This window comes from Nicotiana sylvestris, chromosome 10 (genome assembly GCF_000393655.2).
Source record: "Nicotiana sylvestris chromosome 10, ASM39365v2, whole genome shotgun sequence".
Lineage (NCBI taxonomy): Eukaryota > Viridiplantae > Streptophyta > Magnoliopsida > Solanales > Solanaceae > Nicotiana > Nicotiana sylvestris.
This window is the reverse complement of record NC_091066.1, coordinates 99,744,656-99,759,260: the sequence shown is the minus strand read 5'-3', so window position 1 is coordinate 99,759,260 and position 14,605 is coordinate 99,744,656. Positions and strand designations below refer to the sequence as shown.

At 37.4% G+C, this 14,605-nt stretch overlaps 1 protein-coding gene across 1 annotated transcript; it reads right to left on the bottom strand.

The window, feature by feature from the left end:
• Positions 1 to 616: 616 nt before the first annotated feature.
• LOC138879739 (uncharacterized) lies at positions 617 to 1,706 on the bottom strand. The gene is made up of 2 exons (XM_070159374.1): positions 826 to 1,706; positions 617 to 677 (listed from the first exon to the last, which is right to left on the bottom strand). The coding sequence occupies exons 1-2, from the start codon at positions 1,704 to 1,706 to the stop codon at positions 617 to 619; spliced, it is 942 nt and encodes a 313-aa protein (XP_070015475.1).
• Positions 1,707 to 14,605: the final 12,899 nt, after the last annotated feature.

Below are 14,605 nucleotides of genomic sequence, written 5' to 3'. Positions count from 1 at the left end.
ATCACAAAGATGTATCTTTTTCCTCCCCTGCTTTGCACTCTCATAGGGCCACACAAATCCATATGAAGAAGATCGAGTGGCTTTGAGGTGCTGACATCCTTTTAAGACTTAAATAAAGACTTCACGTGCTTCTCTCTAGCACAGGCATCACAGACTTTCTGTACTTTGAACTTTGACATGGGCAGACTACGTACCAAGTCCTTCTGAATTAGTTTATTCAGAAGAGAGAAGCTTGCGTGCCCCAGTCTTCTATGCCAAAGTTCAACACCATAATCAACAGCTTTCAGACAACTCAGATCACTACTTTGTATAGACTCAAAATCAGCAACACAGATGTTCTTATATCTCTTGGCCACAAGTACCACTTCACCAGTTACCAGATTAGCAACTGTACATATCTTGGACAAGAACTCCATCTTGTTTCCTTTATCACAGATATGAGAAACACTCAAGAGACTGTACTTAAGACCATTGACATAGTACACATTCTCAATCGAGTGACTGAGTGATTTTCCGACTTTTCCAACTCCGAGAATGTACCCTTTTTTTCCATTGCCAAAGGATACAGTCCCTCCTTGTAGGGATTTTAGTGAAAGAAAGTCCATGGTGTTCCCGATCATGTGCTTTGAACATCCACTATCCATGAACCATTGCTGACTGCTTCCTTTCGATGTTCCCTGCACAAGGAAATCAAGAGTTAGTTTTAGGAACCCAAACAAGTTTGGGTCCCTTATAGTAGGGAAGAGGATGAATAAGAGCTCTCTTAGTCCATGCAGGTAACATGCATTTTTTATGGGTGGCACCTGGTCCCTTTTTAGTAGTTACATTTTCAGCAAACACTTTATTTTTCTGAATAGGCTGGACCCTGGCTTGGCAATTTTCCTTGAAATACCCATTTTTCCCACAGTAACATACTTGCTATGGGGGTTATAAGGGGTTTTCTCCCTTTGAAACCCTATTCCCTGCCTGTTTACACCATTGTTAACATACATGGCAATGATAGATTCCGAGGACCAAGTCCACTTGAGGGATTTTTCAAGATCATTTTTTATTCTTTCTAGTTCAGTTTGGAGATGCTTGTTTTTCTCAGTTTCAACACATATGCTAGTTTTCACAGCTTTCAACTTGTTTTCAAGCCTAATGTGTGCCTCACTGGCTACCTCTTTTCCTTTTCCAGAATTTCCAGGTCTAGACTCAATACCTAGTCCTTCTATAGTTTCCCTCAGGTCTGCAATCACTATCAAAAGATCATCTCTTTCCTCCTCAATTTCAGTCACTCTCTTCACTAATACCTCTTTTTCTTTAATGAAATTCTCAATGGTTTCCTTATATTCAACAGCTATAACCACTAAGTCATCTCTTTCATGTTCTATGCTAGCAATTTTTTCAGTTAAAATAATTTTTTCTTTCTCCAAATCACTTATGGTTTCCTTCAGGTCAACTACACACACTACTAGATCATCTCTAGTTTGTTCAGCTTCTTCTAACTCTAAGGTCAAAGCGTCTTTATCCTCCACAAGACTATGATAAGCATGAACCAATGCACTAGCTAAAGACATGAGTTTCTTAGCGGAGTAGGATTTTAGATTTCTCTGAACATCCATGAAGTTTACCTCACTGTTGTCATCATCCTCATCATTATCTGATTGGGCCATCAAAGCAAATATTGAATCATATTCATTTTCTTCACTTTCAAATGCTATCATGGAACTATCACCTGCATTAGTTTCTTCTTCAGATTCACTAGAGGAGTTTTCCCATGCTGCAAGAGCTTATTTCACCACATTGTCACCCGATCTCTTCATTTTGAAGTGCTTGTCAGGAACCAGGTTCCTCTTTGCTGCTTTGTCAGGATTATATTTGGAGTGTTCTTGCTTCAAGAGAGGACAATCTTTGATGAAGTGCCCTGGCTTTCCACACTTGTGGCAGAGGTCATAGTTCTTTGATTTGCTGGAATTGCCCCTTTTCAGTATTCCTCCATTTCTTGTGACCATCTTCTGAAACCTTTTGGTTAACTAAGCCATGTCACTATGCTCCTCACTTGAGTCATTGCTTTGAGCTTTGAGTACCAAGTTCTTTTCCTTCTATGGTTCTCTTCTTTCACTGTCTATCTTCCTCTTCATCTCGTAAGTTTTTAGATTTCCAACCAGCTCATCTATGGTCAGCTCCTGCAGGTCCTTTGCTTCAGTAATGGCATTCCCCTTACTCTCCCATGAACTCGGCAAAATACTAAAGATCTTCCTCACGAGCTTGTTCCTGGGAATGATTTTACCAAGTGAGTGTAGCTTATTTATGATGTAAGTGAATCTTGTGTGCATATCTTGAATAGATTCATCTTCTTTCATCCTAAAGAGTTCATACTTGGTGGTGAGCATATCAATCTTAGATTGCTTTACTTGAGTGGTTCCCTCATGTGTTGTCTGCAAAGCTTCCCATATCTTTGGCAATTTCACAAGCTGAGATCCTATTGTATTCATTGGGTCCTATTCCGCATACCAAAATTTTCTTGGCGCAAAAACTTTTCTCCACAACTTTCCTGTCTGCATCAGTGTATTCTTTTATGGTCTTTGGCATCATCAATGGAAGATCTCTGACGTTCTTCGTTGGGATATAAGGATCATCACATATGACATCCCACAACTTAAAATCTTCAACCATGATAAAATCATGCATTCTTGTCTTCCACCACCCAAAGTATTGCCCATTGAACCTGGGTGGTCTATACATAGATTGACCTTCTTCAAAATTTGGTGGAGCAGCCATAAGGGTCCTTCCTAGGTGTTAGCCTAATAGGAGGAACCCGCTCTGATACCAATTGATAGTTTATATGAGTCCACCAAACTATAGAGTACCAGGTCCTCTATGAGTTTCCACTGAGAATACTAATAAAATAGTAAGTAAATAAGACAGGGAGTTTTACGTGGAAAAATCCTTGCTCAAGGGGATAAAAATCACAACCTACACTGGTAGGATTTCAACTTCACTATGAGAAACTTTTAGATTACAACCTATGCAATCTAGGAATTAAACTCTTAATCCCTCACTAACTCGTAATACACCTATTAAAATCCACTTTGCAATACACCTATTACAAAGACTTCAACTCATAACTAACTCTAGTCACGACACAAACATAATGGGTTTATGATTTTACGAAGGGGTTCCTAAGCAACGCTTCTAGCTATGCAATTTAGGAATTACAATGAAGAACAATTAAGAAGTTACAACTCAACTAAGGACAACAAAATACTAGATTTAGGAACTGGTTCGTAGTAGCGGTTTACTTTGTTCTTGAGGCTCTTGAGAATTAAATTCGCTGTCTCAGAAGGCTTGAATGCTTGAAGTGAATTCTCAAGTGTTCAAGTGATGTTTTGTTGTAATATTCTTTAATGCACCTTTGATGACATCACTTGAATGATGTAAGCACTTGGTTGGTCAAAGGACAAGTGACTACAGAACTGTGCTGCACTATTTCTATGGCAGTCACTTTCCAGCTGTACACAGTTGACTTTCATACTGCTGTCAGGGATACACAAGGGATCAGGTCCCTGAGTTGGTTCTCTGTCTTCTACAGTTGCAGCAGTTCACATTAGTTGGAGTCCTAGTTGTAGTCCGTTGATTAGCAATGTATACTAAGTGTGTCAGGTTCCCTATCTGGTTCTTGACAGTAAGTTTGTTAGATCATTAAAACATAAGGCTAAGACATTGAAAACCCATCAGTAAGAGATATCTTAAAGTTATATGTTATTGGACCCACTTTGATGATGACTTGGCCACAAATATCTTTAATTGTGCCACCTTGCTACATGGTGTAAGAGTCATCATATTGGGCTTCAATTCACACTTAATTTGCTGCCACATTGGAGCTTATCCAAATAATTTAATCACTTAGTTAATTTTTTACTAAAATCAATAATTAACTAATTTCTCACATAATTAAAAATTATCTCAAATTACTTATAATATTACTCACTTTTAGCACACCTTATACATCTTACTATCATGATCGTGTGGTACTTTATATGGTACTAGTCCATGAATACATGGTATTATAGCTTGGATCGTATTTTATCCCCAAATTGCCAAACTTCGACGGAACTCATTTTCTTTGATTCGCTTACCCTCTCACCTTCACAAATTAACTTATCACTTGTTTGAAATAGCGTAATTCTTATAATCTTAAAATATTATTCTTGAGCTTACGTCGATTAACTTATGACAAAACTTCAACGTACAAAAATGCGGGATGTAACATCTCATTTTCGAGCTTTCATAAATTTACGCATGGCGTACTTTCACGTACAAAAACATGGGGTGTAACATTATTCCCCCTTTGGAACATTCGTCCTCGAATATTGAGTGATGCACTTATTATAACCTATAGTTCTTGTAAATACTTTAGTACCCTTCTTGCCATCTAGGCAACTATTCTGTGAATAAATCCAAAGGCCAGGGCATTCCCCCCTTTAGGCCTGTTTCTCACACCATGACTTGTGGTCGGAATCTTTCTAATCTCGTAACTGTTGCTACCTTCTGTCATGCAGCTTGTATGACTTTTTCCTTGTATGTGCGCCTATGTGACTCTTCCCTCCAGCATTTGGCCAATCTCTAGGCCTCTCTTTGTGAACATATGCATGACTTTGACAAGATGTCCCTCTGGGCATCTATAGGTATACTGAAGTCTTAACTCGGTACTTTGTTGAACTTATGAATATTTCTATATCGTACTTAATAGACCCGGTTATCCATTCGTATGACTTTACTTTATCTAGGTAGGCCATACTATACCATAATTCTTACATCAATTTATCATTACTAAGGCCTGAAAGCAAACTCTAGGTTACTTTCATTGCTTATCCCATATGCATAAATCTAAGTTGTTTAATGCTTCCTCATTACTGTTCATCTTAAGAATGACGGCCTAATCTCATCTCATACTTTGTCACTTTTGTCCATCCATTGTTGATTCACCTCAATTTTGATCTACAATCTACCACTAATAACTTGAAATGTCTTATGTAATCACTAGGTCCCACGTTGCATCGTGGAACATTTGAAGTGATTTTCCTGATCCCCTAGGGGCGATAAGATTTCCATAATTGTATTTCATAGCATCCCAAGGTGATTTCACTTACGTGGGCATTTTAATCCTGTACAATTCACGAAATCATTACTCAATCGAAGTGCCCAAACATCATCCTTCATCTATCACAATTACACCTTCATTTGGCTACCAGGGCAGCATTCCATCTTTTCTAAATGCTACTAGTCTTAGACTCCTTTGAGTTCATTCAGGCTATAATGAGCTTTCTATAGCTTAGAGAAATAATCAGCTCTCTTGTTTTCACGGACTTAGTCTTGAGGATTTATCCATTGTCGTCACCTTCTCACTCGCCCTTTCTTATCCTTATTTCTGTCTTCCTAAAACCTTGTCGTTCTACCATACTTTAGCTTGCGATTTACACATATCTATTTATACTACTCCCAACCTTCCTTCAACCTGCTTGCACCATAGATTTCCTTGTGTAATTCTAGAACATCAAGCGGGACATCACATCGTCTCACACTCTTCTTTACTCTCTTAACTAGACCTATCAATACCTAGAAACCATAGGCTGGAAAGTATGCCACTGACGATGCCGCTGTCTTTCCTGGATACTGAATCCCCATGCTTCTAGCCTTTTATCCGAAGTATGGACTATTCACAACCTTCTGCATTTGAGTATCTCGCACGTTGTTCACTTTTACGTTACTTACCTTAAAATCTCACATCATATCTTCTATCTCTTTCATGACCTCTCTTCCATATAGATATAATTCACATCTATGACTTGAAGCTCTATTATAATACTTGCACCTCTGGCGCATACATGATCCGATGAGAGCTTCATACTGACTTCTTAAGAGGTTGGTACTTTTCTAACTGACTTTGTTGTAGAGCAGTTATAGAATATGGCTACTGTACTATCTCTCTTATACCTCTGATATTAAGAGTGATTCTGCAATGTTCTCAACCATGATGTCTATAATATTTTGGGCCCAATAATCAGATTCCTAATTTACTTCGTTGAGGTAACTCTTTAGTTTTCCCCCCTTCTTACCAGCCTTTATGTAGGCTTAAGCTATCTTCCGATTTGTGGCTTATGGTATTAGCTATTACTTTAGATTTTCAAGGGTGCTATGAAATATCCATGATACAATCTTTTAACAATTCAATCCTTTGTCTATGACCTGGACTTAATTCTTTCTTTTAACTTATACCAGAGTCTTCTACGGCTGTATGATTGTCAACATATTTGCAGCATGGATAATACTCCAAAATTTTAAGTGTGTTCAAAATGTAACTAACTATGGATCATTGATTGAATAATTCCTTTCTTTCCACCTCAGCTTTCTTTAAACATAAGCTATCACTTTTCCTAGTCTTTCTGCCTCCTTGTTGCGTGCCTACTTAGCTTATCTTAGTTCCCACGCATGCCGAAAGTTTTGTGAAACTCATATGATCTCGAATATTACTTTTGGTTTTATTTCCCGCTCATTAGCCACGATAGGTGCCACTTTCTTATGGGGTGCATACAATGTTATTGTGATACCGTTGTTACAAGACCATTTCCTCTTTAGGTCACTGTGCTTAGGTTGAAACCTTCTTCCTTATTTCCTCAGCTAGACTTTCGTTGTAGTATTTTAGGGAAGACCCTCTGACTTTTGTAAAGCTGAGAGCTTATTACATCATATACCCAATAAAGATTTTGATGTTCGTACTCACCTATAATTAATCTTAGTTACTTACCTCCATGCTCATGTATATAGTTGCTCCTGAACTAAAGTTTTGACTGTCTTCCTAATGAGACTCTCTTTTATTTCCATAACATTCATATGGTACCTTTAACTACCCCAACTCCTATCTGAATATTTCTCAAGGGTCATGATGTCATACCTGCGAGACTGAATTCCCAATATTAGGGTTCACTATGTTTATCTTGCACGATATGTTGATTCATTTGTATCCTCTTGTCTAGCCATTACTAGGATCTTATTGAATTAACTACTAACTACTCGTTGACCAATTCTCATATCAATATTCCGCGAAATCTTTCTTGGGTTATTTTCCTTTGTCTCAACTTACATCTCGCACTAGCTCCTTATTTATCAATAACATCTCGGGCAGGAACCCTTACTTCCTCTCATTTACGTCGTGTTTACATAATGTTCCGGAATCGTAACATATCTGTAGTATTTGAATAAGTGTAATCTCATTCCTTTTTCATTTTTTCCCGTATTCTTCATTTACCATTCCATGATTACTAGAACCACTAGATTCTGACTTCATACCACATCACTCCATATTCCCCCATTTAGGGGAGTACTAAGAGTTGGAGCTACGATGATCTACCTATAGATGTTTTACCTCTTCATCTTTGGCATCTTTTCACATCATGGATGACCCTTACTCACCTTGTAGTAATCCTTTTGTACCAAGGATTACAAATTCCTTACTCACGAGGGTGACACTTAGTATAACTAGCACATACCGTACCTTAAGCTTGACTTTGCTCACATTGCTTGCTTTAGGGAAGCGTCTTCCTGAATTACACATTCTCTTAGTTTCTCATGAATATTCTTTTGTTGTCCATTCTATTATCGCCGAAACGAAATCTGAAATTCTCATTATATCGATCATTATCAAATCACTTCGTCTCTAATTCATCTTTAGTTTATCTTGTTCACCAGCCCATAGTGATTTCTATTACTCTGGGGTCTAACTTTCCCTTCTGGTAATCATGTAAGAGTGACGAACTTATTTCTCGAAATGAGGATGTGACGTTATGACCTATACTCTTTTGTTGTCTCAAGGTCTGTCACCTCTCATCTTTTCCTTCCCTTGACTATAGACCCTATAATACTGTTTTTTTGTTGTAAATCTACCATTGCCATCCATGTATCACATCTTACTCATAATGCTTCATTAACTTTGTTATTTCCCGCTAACATTTATGTCTATCACTTTATTCTGAAAACTTGAACAAGACATTCTTTTGCTTTTAGCTCCCCTTGCTCCATCTACTAGCTCTACGGGTTGCCTAACATTCTTTCTCTACTAGGGACAGGAGCCACACTAAGGTGATATTTATCCCTTCAATACTTCCAGTGCCTATCTTTGTAGTACTCATATCCAGATGTACTATTTTAGAGTGCACCATCTAGGTGTCTTACAAGGAAATCTAGTAACATATTTACAATATCCTTCGGAAATGTCAACTAACGCGAACAATCCTTCCACTATTTGGGTCACTCTAACTGTCATGACCCAAACCGATGGGCCTCAAAGGGCACCCGGTACCTTACTCAACCTAGTACCAACGTAACATATCTTTCTTATTACATCATCATATACACGTGACATACGAGCCTAATAGGCCAACATAATAATTTATAAACTCAAAACATAGGCCGACAAGGCCGTACAATCTTTCACGTATACGACATATGTCTACAAGCCTTTAAGAGTACATAAATGTCATAAAGGTCGAGATAGAGTCCCTCCATACCAAACATTACATGTCTAAATCATACTAACCAAACAAGCAACTCCGAAGCAAATGGAGCGCACCAACATCTTCCACTGAGCTGATAGCCTACTTGGAGGGCTCTCGACCTATCTATTGGGACATGCGGGCATGAAACGCAGTGTCCCCAGGCAAAAAGGACATCAGTTCAAAAAATGTATCGAGTATGTAAGGAACATAAATAAGTACATGACAGACATGGAAGAAATATATAGTAATTGACTCAACCTGTAAGTCTGGATAACTCTGTAAATCATAAATTACTTTTAGCATCATGCATATGTGTATGAATGTCATGTCGTGCATAGGTACATGTTTTATAACATCATCAGCCTCTGAGGGCATCCCATCATATCATATTGGCCACTGTGGGCAAAATTATCAACGTATACCAGCTGATCAGGTGGTGGTGCGTATATAAGGCCATAACATTTCCCATATCCCATATACATATATATACATACATAAATACGCATATATAACGCCATCTGGTCATGGGTCAACGTACATGAATGCAATGCATGAAAAGTACGTTAATAAAATCTTTCAGAATGTCATAAGACCATTTTGCCTTTGAGTAATATCATAAAGTAAACTCTTTTCAACTTTCGTATTTTTCTGAGACCCATGAACATATGATAAAATATTATGACACATGGAAATTCAAGAACATAGATATCTCTAATACTTCTATGAATAGATTCATTTATGGAATTTGTGCATTTGCACATTCCGTTCATATTGTATGGTTCATGCCAAAAGAAAGAAGGGATGGTCTTAACATACTTGAACCGATTCTCTTGACATTTCCTCTAACATACGTCTTTTGCGAAAATACATATCGACAAATCGATGTAAGAGAAAATCTGTATGATATTCTTGAGAAAAATTGTACCGTACTCTTTTAGAATAACAAAATCCCGTTGCTATTACGAAGTATAACATCGTATGAATTTTTCTAAGGAAATCACGCTGCCATTCACTCCATATGATATGAAATCTCTCTTTGTGAGTTTAATCAAAGTCTTGTATGACTTTTTGAAGCTTCACCCGTATAGTTGGAGGTTCAATTTGTGAATTGATAATAGGCTACATCATATCACCTAACACCAACCTTTCATGAGGTAAGAAAGACCAAGTCTTATATTTGTGGGTATGTGGGCCCCACTTACATTATGACTAAGCCACAAAATTCTCTCAAATTTTGCCATCTTGTTACATGAGTTATGACTCATTATTCAAAACATATTTGGATGCCACATTCCCACTTTTGTCACGTGAATTACCCCATAATGCTTATCCAAGATCACTTAAATAATTATCCACAAACTTTTTAATTAATTTGTTAACTTCCTACTCAAATCAATAATTAACCAATTATTCACATAATTAAAAATTATCCAAACTACTTAAAATACTACTCACTTTTAACACACCTTATGCACCTATTATCATGTCCATGGAGTACCTTGTATGATACAAGTCCATAAATACCGGACGTTTTAGCTCAGGCCGTATTTTATCCCAAAATGCCAAACTTCGACAAAATTTGTTTTCTTTGACTTGCTTCCCCTTTAACCTTTACGAATTTATTCATCATTTGTGAAATAGCATAATCCTTATAATCTCCAAATAATCTTTTACTTGACTGATGTCAATTACCTTACGACAAATTCAACATACAATACTACAGTGTGAAACATCGTCGTAACTTAATACTGCAAAGCATAACATCACATAATACTGCGGGGCGTAACACTAACCCCAGCTGGATCCTGATATCCATCCTTTCTTTACTACTTCTATTAGCCCCCATAGGACATAAATGAGATCGGTGTGGCCAATAGTACATACCTCTATTATTGTTGAGGGTAACTCAAAAGGCTTATATTCCTTTACCTGATTTGTAAATATTGATAATCTTCATTAACTGGGCGTTTCATACCCTTCTTCATCTTGCTCCTTTTACTTGTTGAAACTTGTATCTATCTTCTAAATCTCTCATTGCCTTTCACCATAGGGGTGGATAGATATTCTTGCCTTAAGGCTCCTTATTAAGAGACTTATATATCTTAGTACACACATGATCTGCTGAAGACCTCACATTTACTCATCACAAGCAGGATGCAAAATTGAGTTACTCTAATTCAACTCTTCCACAGCTATAACCGTCTTTCTGGATGTAGGTATCGTTGTATTACGAATAAAATAGAATTTAGGAATGTGGATTCTTACAACTGAGCTCCACCACACTATCTAGAGTAAGAAGAAAGAGTGACAATCCTAAATGCCCTGTAGCTTCCTACTTATAAGTGTGGTGCACAACACATCCATAAACAAGACTCTTCTAGACACGGCTTATAGACTCCCTAGGATAGAACTACTCTGATACCACTTTTGTCACGACTCAAACCGATGATCCACAATGGGCACCCAATACCTTACTCAACCGAGTACCAACGTAACATATCCTTCGTATCATACTATCATAGGTAAATGAGCTAGAAAGGTTGTTGTGAGATAAGTAAAATAAAATATGGGGAAATACTTGACATTGGACGACCCAGCATGTAATACAAACTTATACATATGACATACGAGCCTATAAGGCCGTCATGATCCTTTATATACTCAAAGCATAAGCCGACAAGGCCATACAAGTATTTGTATATATGACATCTATCTACAAGACTCTAAGAGTACATACTTGTCATAAAGGTTGGTATAAGGCCCCTCCATACCAAACCATACACGTCTAAATCATACTGACCAAACAAGCAACTCCGGAGCAAATGGAGTGCACCAACATCTTCCGCTGAGCTGATTGCCTACTTGGAGGACTCTCGACCTGTCTATCGGGACCTGCGGGCATGAAATGCAGCGTCTCCAAGCAAAAGGGACGTTAGTATGAATAATGTATCGAGTACTAAGCCACATAAATAAGTATATAAAGGATATGGAAGAAACATGGAGTAAATGACTTATCCTGTAAGTCTGGATAACTCTGTAAATCATGAAATACTTATGCATATGAATGTCATGTCATGCATAGTTACATGTGTTCATAGCATCATCAAGCCTCTAAGGGCATCCCATCATATCATCTCGGCCACTATGGGCAAAATCATCAACGTATACTAGCTGATCAGGTGGTGGTGCGTATATAACGCCATAACCTTTTCCCATATCCCATATACATATAATATACATATATACGCGTATATAATTCCATATGGTCATGGGTCAATGTGCATGTATAAATGAATGCAATGCATGGGAAGTATGTCAATAAAATCTTTTAGAATGTCATAAGACCATTATGCCTTTGAGTAATATCATAAAGTAAACTTTTTCAACTTATGTATTTTTTTGAGACCGATGAACAGAAGATGTAGTAATAAGACACATTAGAATTCAAGAATATAGGCAACTCAAATACTTCTATGAATAGAGTAATTTATGAAAGTTGTGCATTTGCTTGTTTCGTTCGTGTCGTATAGATCATGCCAAAAGAAAAGAAGGGATAACCTTAACATACCTGAACCGATTCTCTTAACAATCCCTTTAGCCAACTTCTTTTGCAAAAAACACGTAACAGTGGATCAAAGTAGGAAAAAACTGTATGATATTCTTGAGAAAGATTTTACCATTCTCTCTTAGAATTGCATCTCGACCAATCCAGATTCATGCTTCTTTTTCTTTTCCGCGTTTGTACACTCAACATAGTGTACTTTTAAATATCTTTTCACATAGAAGCTTAATTCCCCACAAAAAGATGAACCAAGAAATGGCTTTTAGTCAAAGTGATTCATACGTTACTAGCATCCTACCTTAATAAGGTAAGAAACCTTATTAAAATTGTTGGCTTGAACTCCATCCGTAAGGGAATCTCCAACAAGTCTTAGCATCACTCTTTGAATAAGGTAAGAGATCTCTTAAAGTTATATGTTATGGGCCCCACTTGATGGGCCCCACTTGATGATGACTTGGCCACAAATCTCTTTAATTGTGTCACCTTGCTACATGGTGTAAGAGTCACCATATTGGGCTTTAATTCACACTTAATTTGCTGCCACATTGGAGCTTATTGAAATAATTTAATCACTTAGTTAATCTTTTACTAAAATCCATAATTAACTAATTTTTCACATAATTAAAAATTATCTCAAATTACTTATAATACTACTCACTTTTAACACACCTTATACATCTTACTATCATGATCGTATGGTACCTTGTATGACACTAGTCCATGAATACAGGGTATTATAGCTTGGACCGTATTTTATCCCCAAATTTCCAAACTTCGACGGAACTCATTTTCTTCGATTCGCTTACCCTCTCACCTTCACAAATTAACTTATCACTTGTTTGAAATAGCGTAATGCTTATAATGTCTAAATATTATTCTTGAGCTTACGTCGATTAACTTATGACGAAACTTCAACGTACGAAAATGCGGGATGTAACATCTCATTTCCGAGCTTTCACAAATTTATTCATGGCGTACTTTTACGTACGAAAACATGGGGTGTAAAATTTATTGAGTTTAGAATTTTAAGTAATCAAAGAAATCTCCTGCTTAAGTATTATGTAAAAAATATTCTTTTTAATCTCTTGATAAAGTTCGAGAGTTGTTCTCATCCAAAAACTTTATCCCGTGCATTCATACTTCTAGTATCTACCCTTTGATTATGAGGTTTTCATAAGAGAGGGTCCTTATTCTTATAGTGCTCTTAAAGAGGACGTCTCCTATTTATTCTAGCACTAGTACTTGAAGTTTAATTAAGTTTCAAATAAAAAAAGAAATTAACTTATCATTTGGGCAAGAAATAAGATAAAAACATAAAGACTTTGATTTATTCCTTCCATTCTCAAGAGTATATTTACATAAACATTTCTTGCTTAAGTATATAAAGCTGCCAATACATGCGGTTATTTTTGTACAACTTATTTCTACGAGGTTGATCATGCAGTCCCCGGTCCTGATAAGATATAACCCCTGGCTCTAACAGTTCCCGATCTTCGTTACACTTTTAATGCTCTAATATGCAGTAGTTACCCCGAGTGTTCAGATGTTAAGTATGATAATTCGAACACTGGAGATCTTGCTATCACCGATGAACCTTTCTTCTGCTTTACATTGCTGCCTCAGTAATAACCTTGCCAGAAAAACTCAATTGAGACAAAAACTACAACAACAACAACAGCCCAGTATAATCCCACTAGTGGGATCTGGAGAGGGTAATATGTACGCAGACCTTACCCCTACCCGAGGGGCAGAGAGGCTATTTCCAGGAGACCCTCGGCTCAAGAAAGAGACAAGAGACGATGTATTAGTACTAATCAATAGACTCATAATAAAATAACATAAAATACATAACATAACATAAAATAAAAATAACAACAATATATAAGAAATATAGGAAGTACGAAAAAGATGGAAGATATAATAATATCCAGCAGATAAAGCTGACTAGTAGCATCCTAAGACTAACTCCTAACTGGATAGTCTCACTTTAGTGTGCTGTAGAAATACTCACAACTTCCCCCTAGCCTACAACCTTAATGCTCGACCTCCACAATTCTCTGTCAAGGGTCATGTCCTCAGTAATCCTAAGTCGTGCAATGTCCTACCTGATCACCTCTCCCCAATACTTCTTAGGTCTCCCTCTACCTCTCCTCGTGCCCACCACAGCCAGTCATTCACACCTCCTCACTGGTGCCTCAGTGCTCCTCCTCGGAATGTGCCCGAACCATCTGAGTCTTGCTTCCTGCATCTTGTCCTCCATGGGAGCCACACCCACCTTCTCTCGAATATCTTCATTCCTAATCTTATCCATCCTTGTATGCCCGCACATCAACCTCAACATCCTCATCTCTGCTACTTTTATCTTCTAGATGTGAGAGTTCTTAACCGTCCAACACTCGATCCTATACAACATGGCAGGCCTAACCACTACTCTATAAAACTTATGTTTTAGTAACGTTGGCACTTTCTTGTCACACAGGACTCTCGACGCTAACCTCCACTTCAT

Excerpts from the sequence above, each read along its gene's own strand:
- LOC138879739 (XM_070159374.1), bottom strand. The coding sequence starts at position 1,706 with ATGATAGCATTTGAAAGTGAAGAAAATGAATATGATTCAATATTTGCT. Across the intron at positions 678-825 it reads ATAAAGTGTTTGCTGAAAAT|GGAACATCGAAAGGAAGCAG; the intron begins GTAACTACTAAA and ends TTCCTTGTGCAG.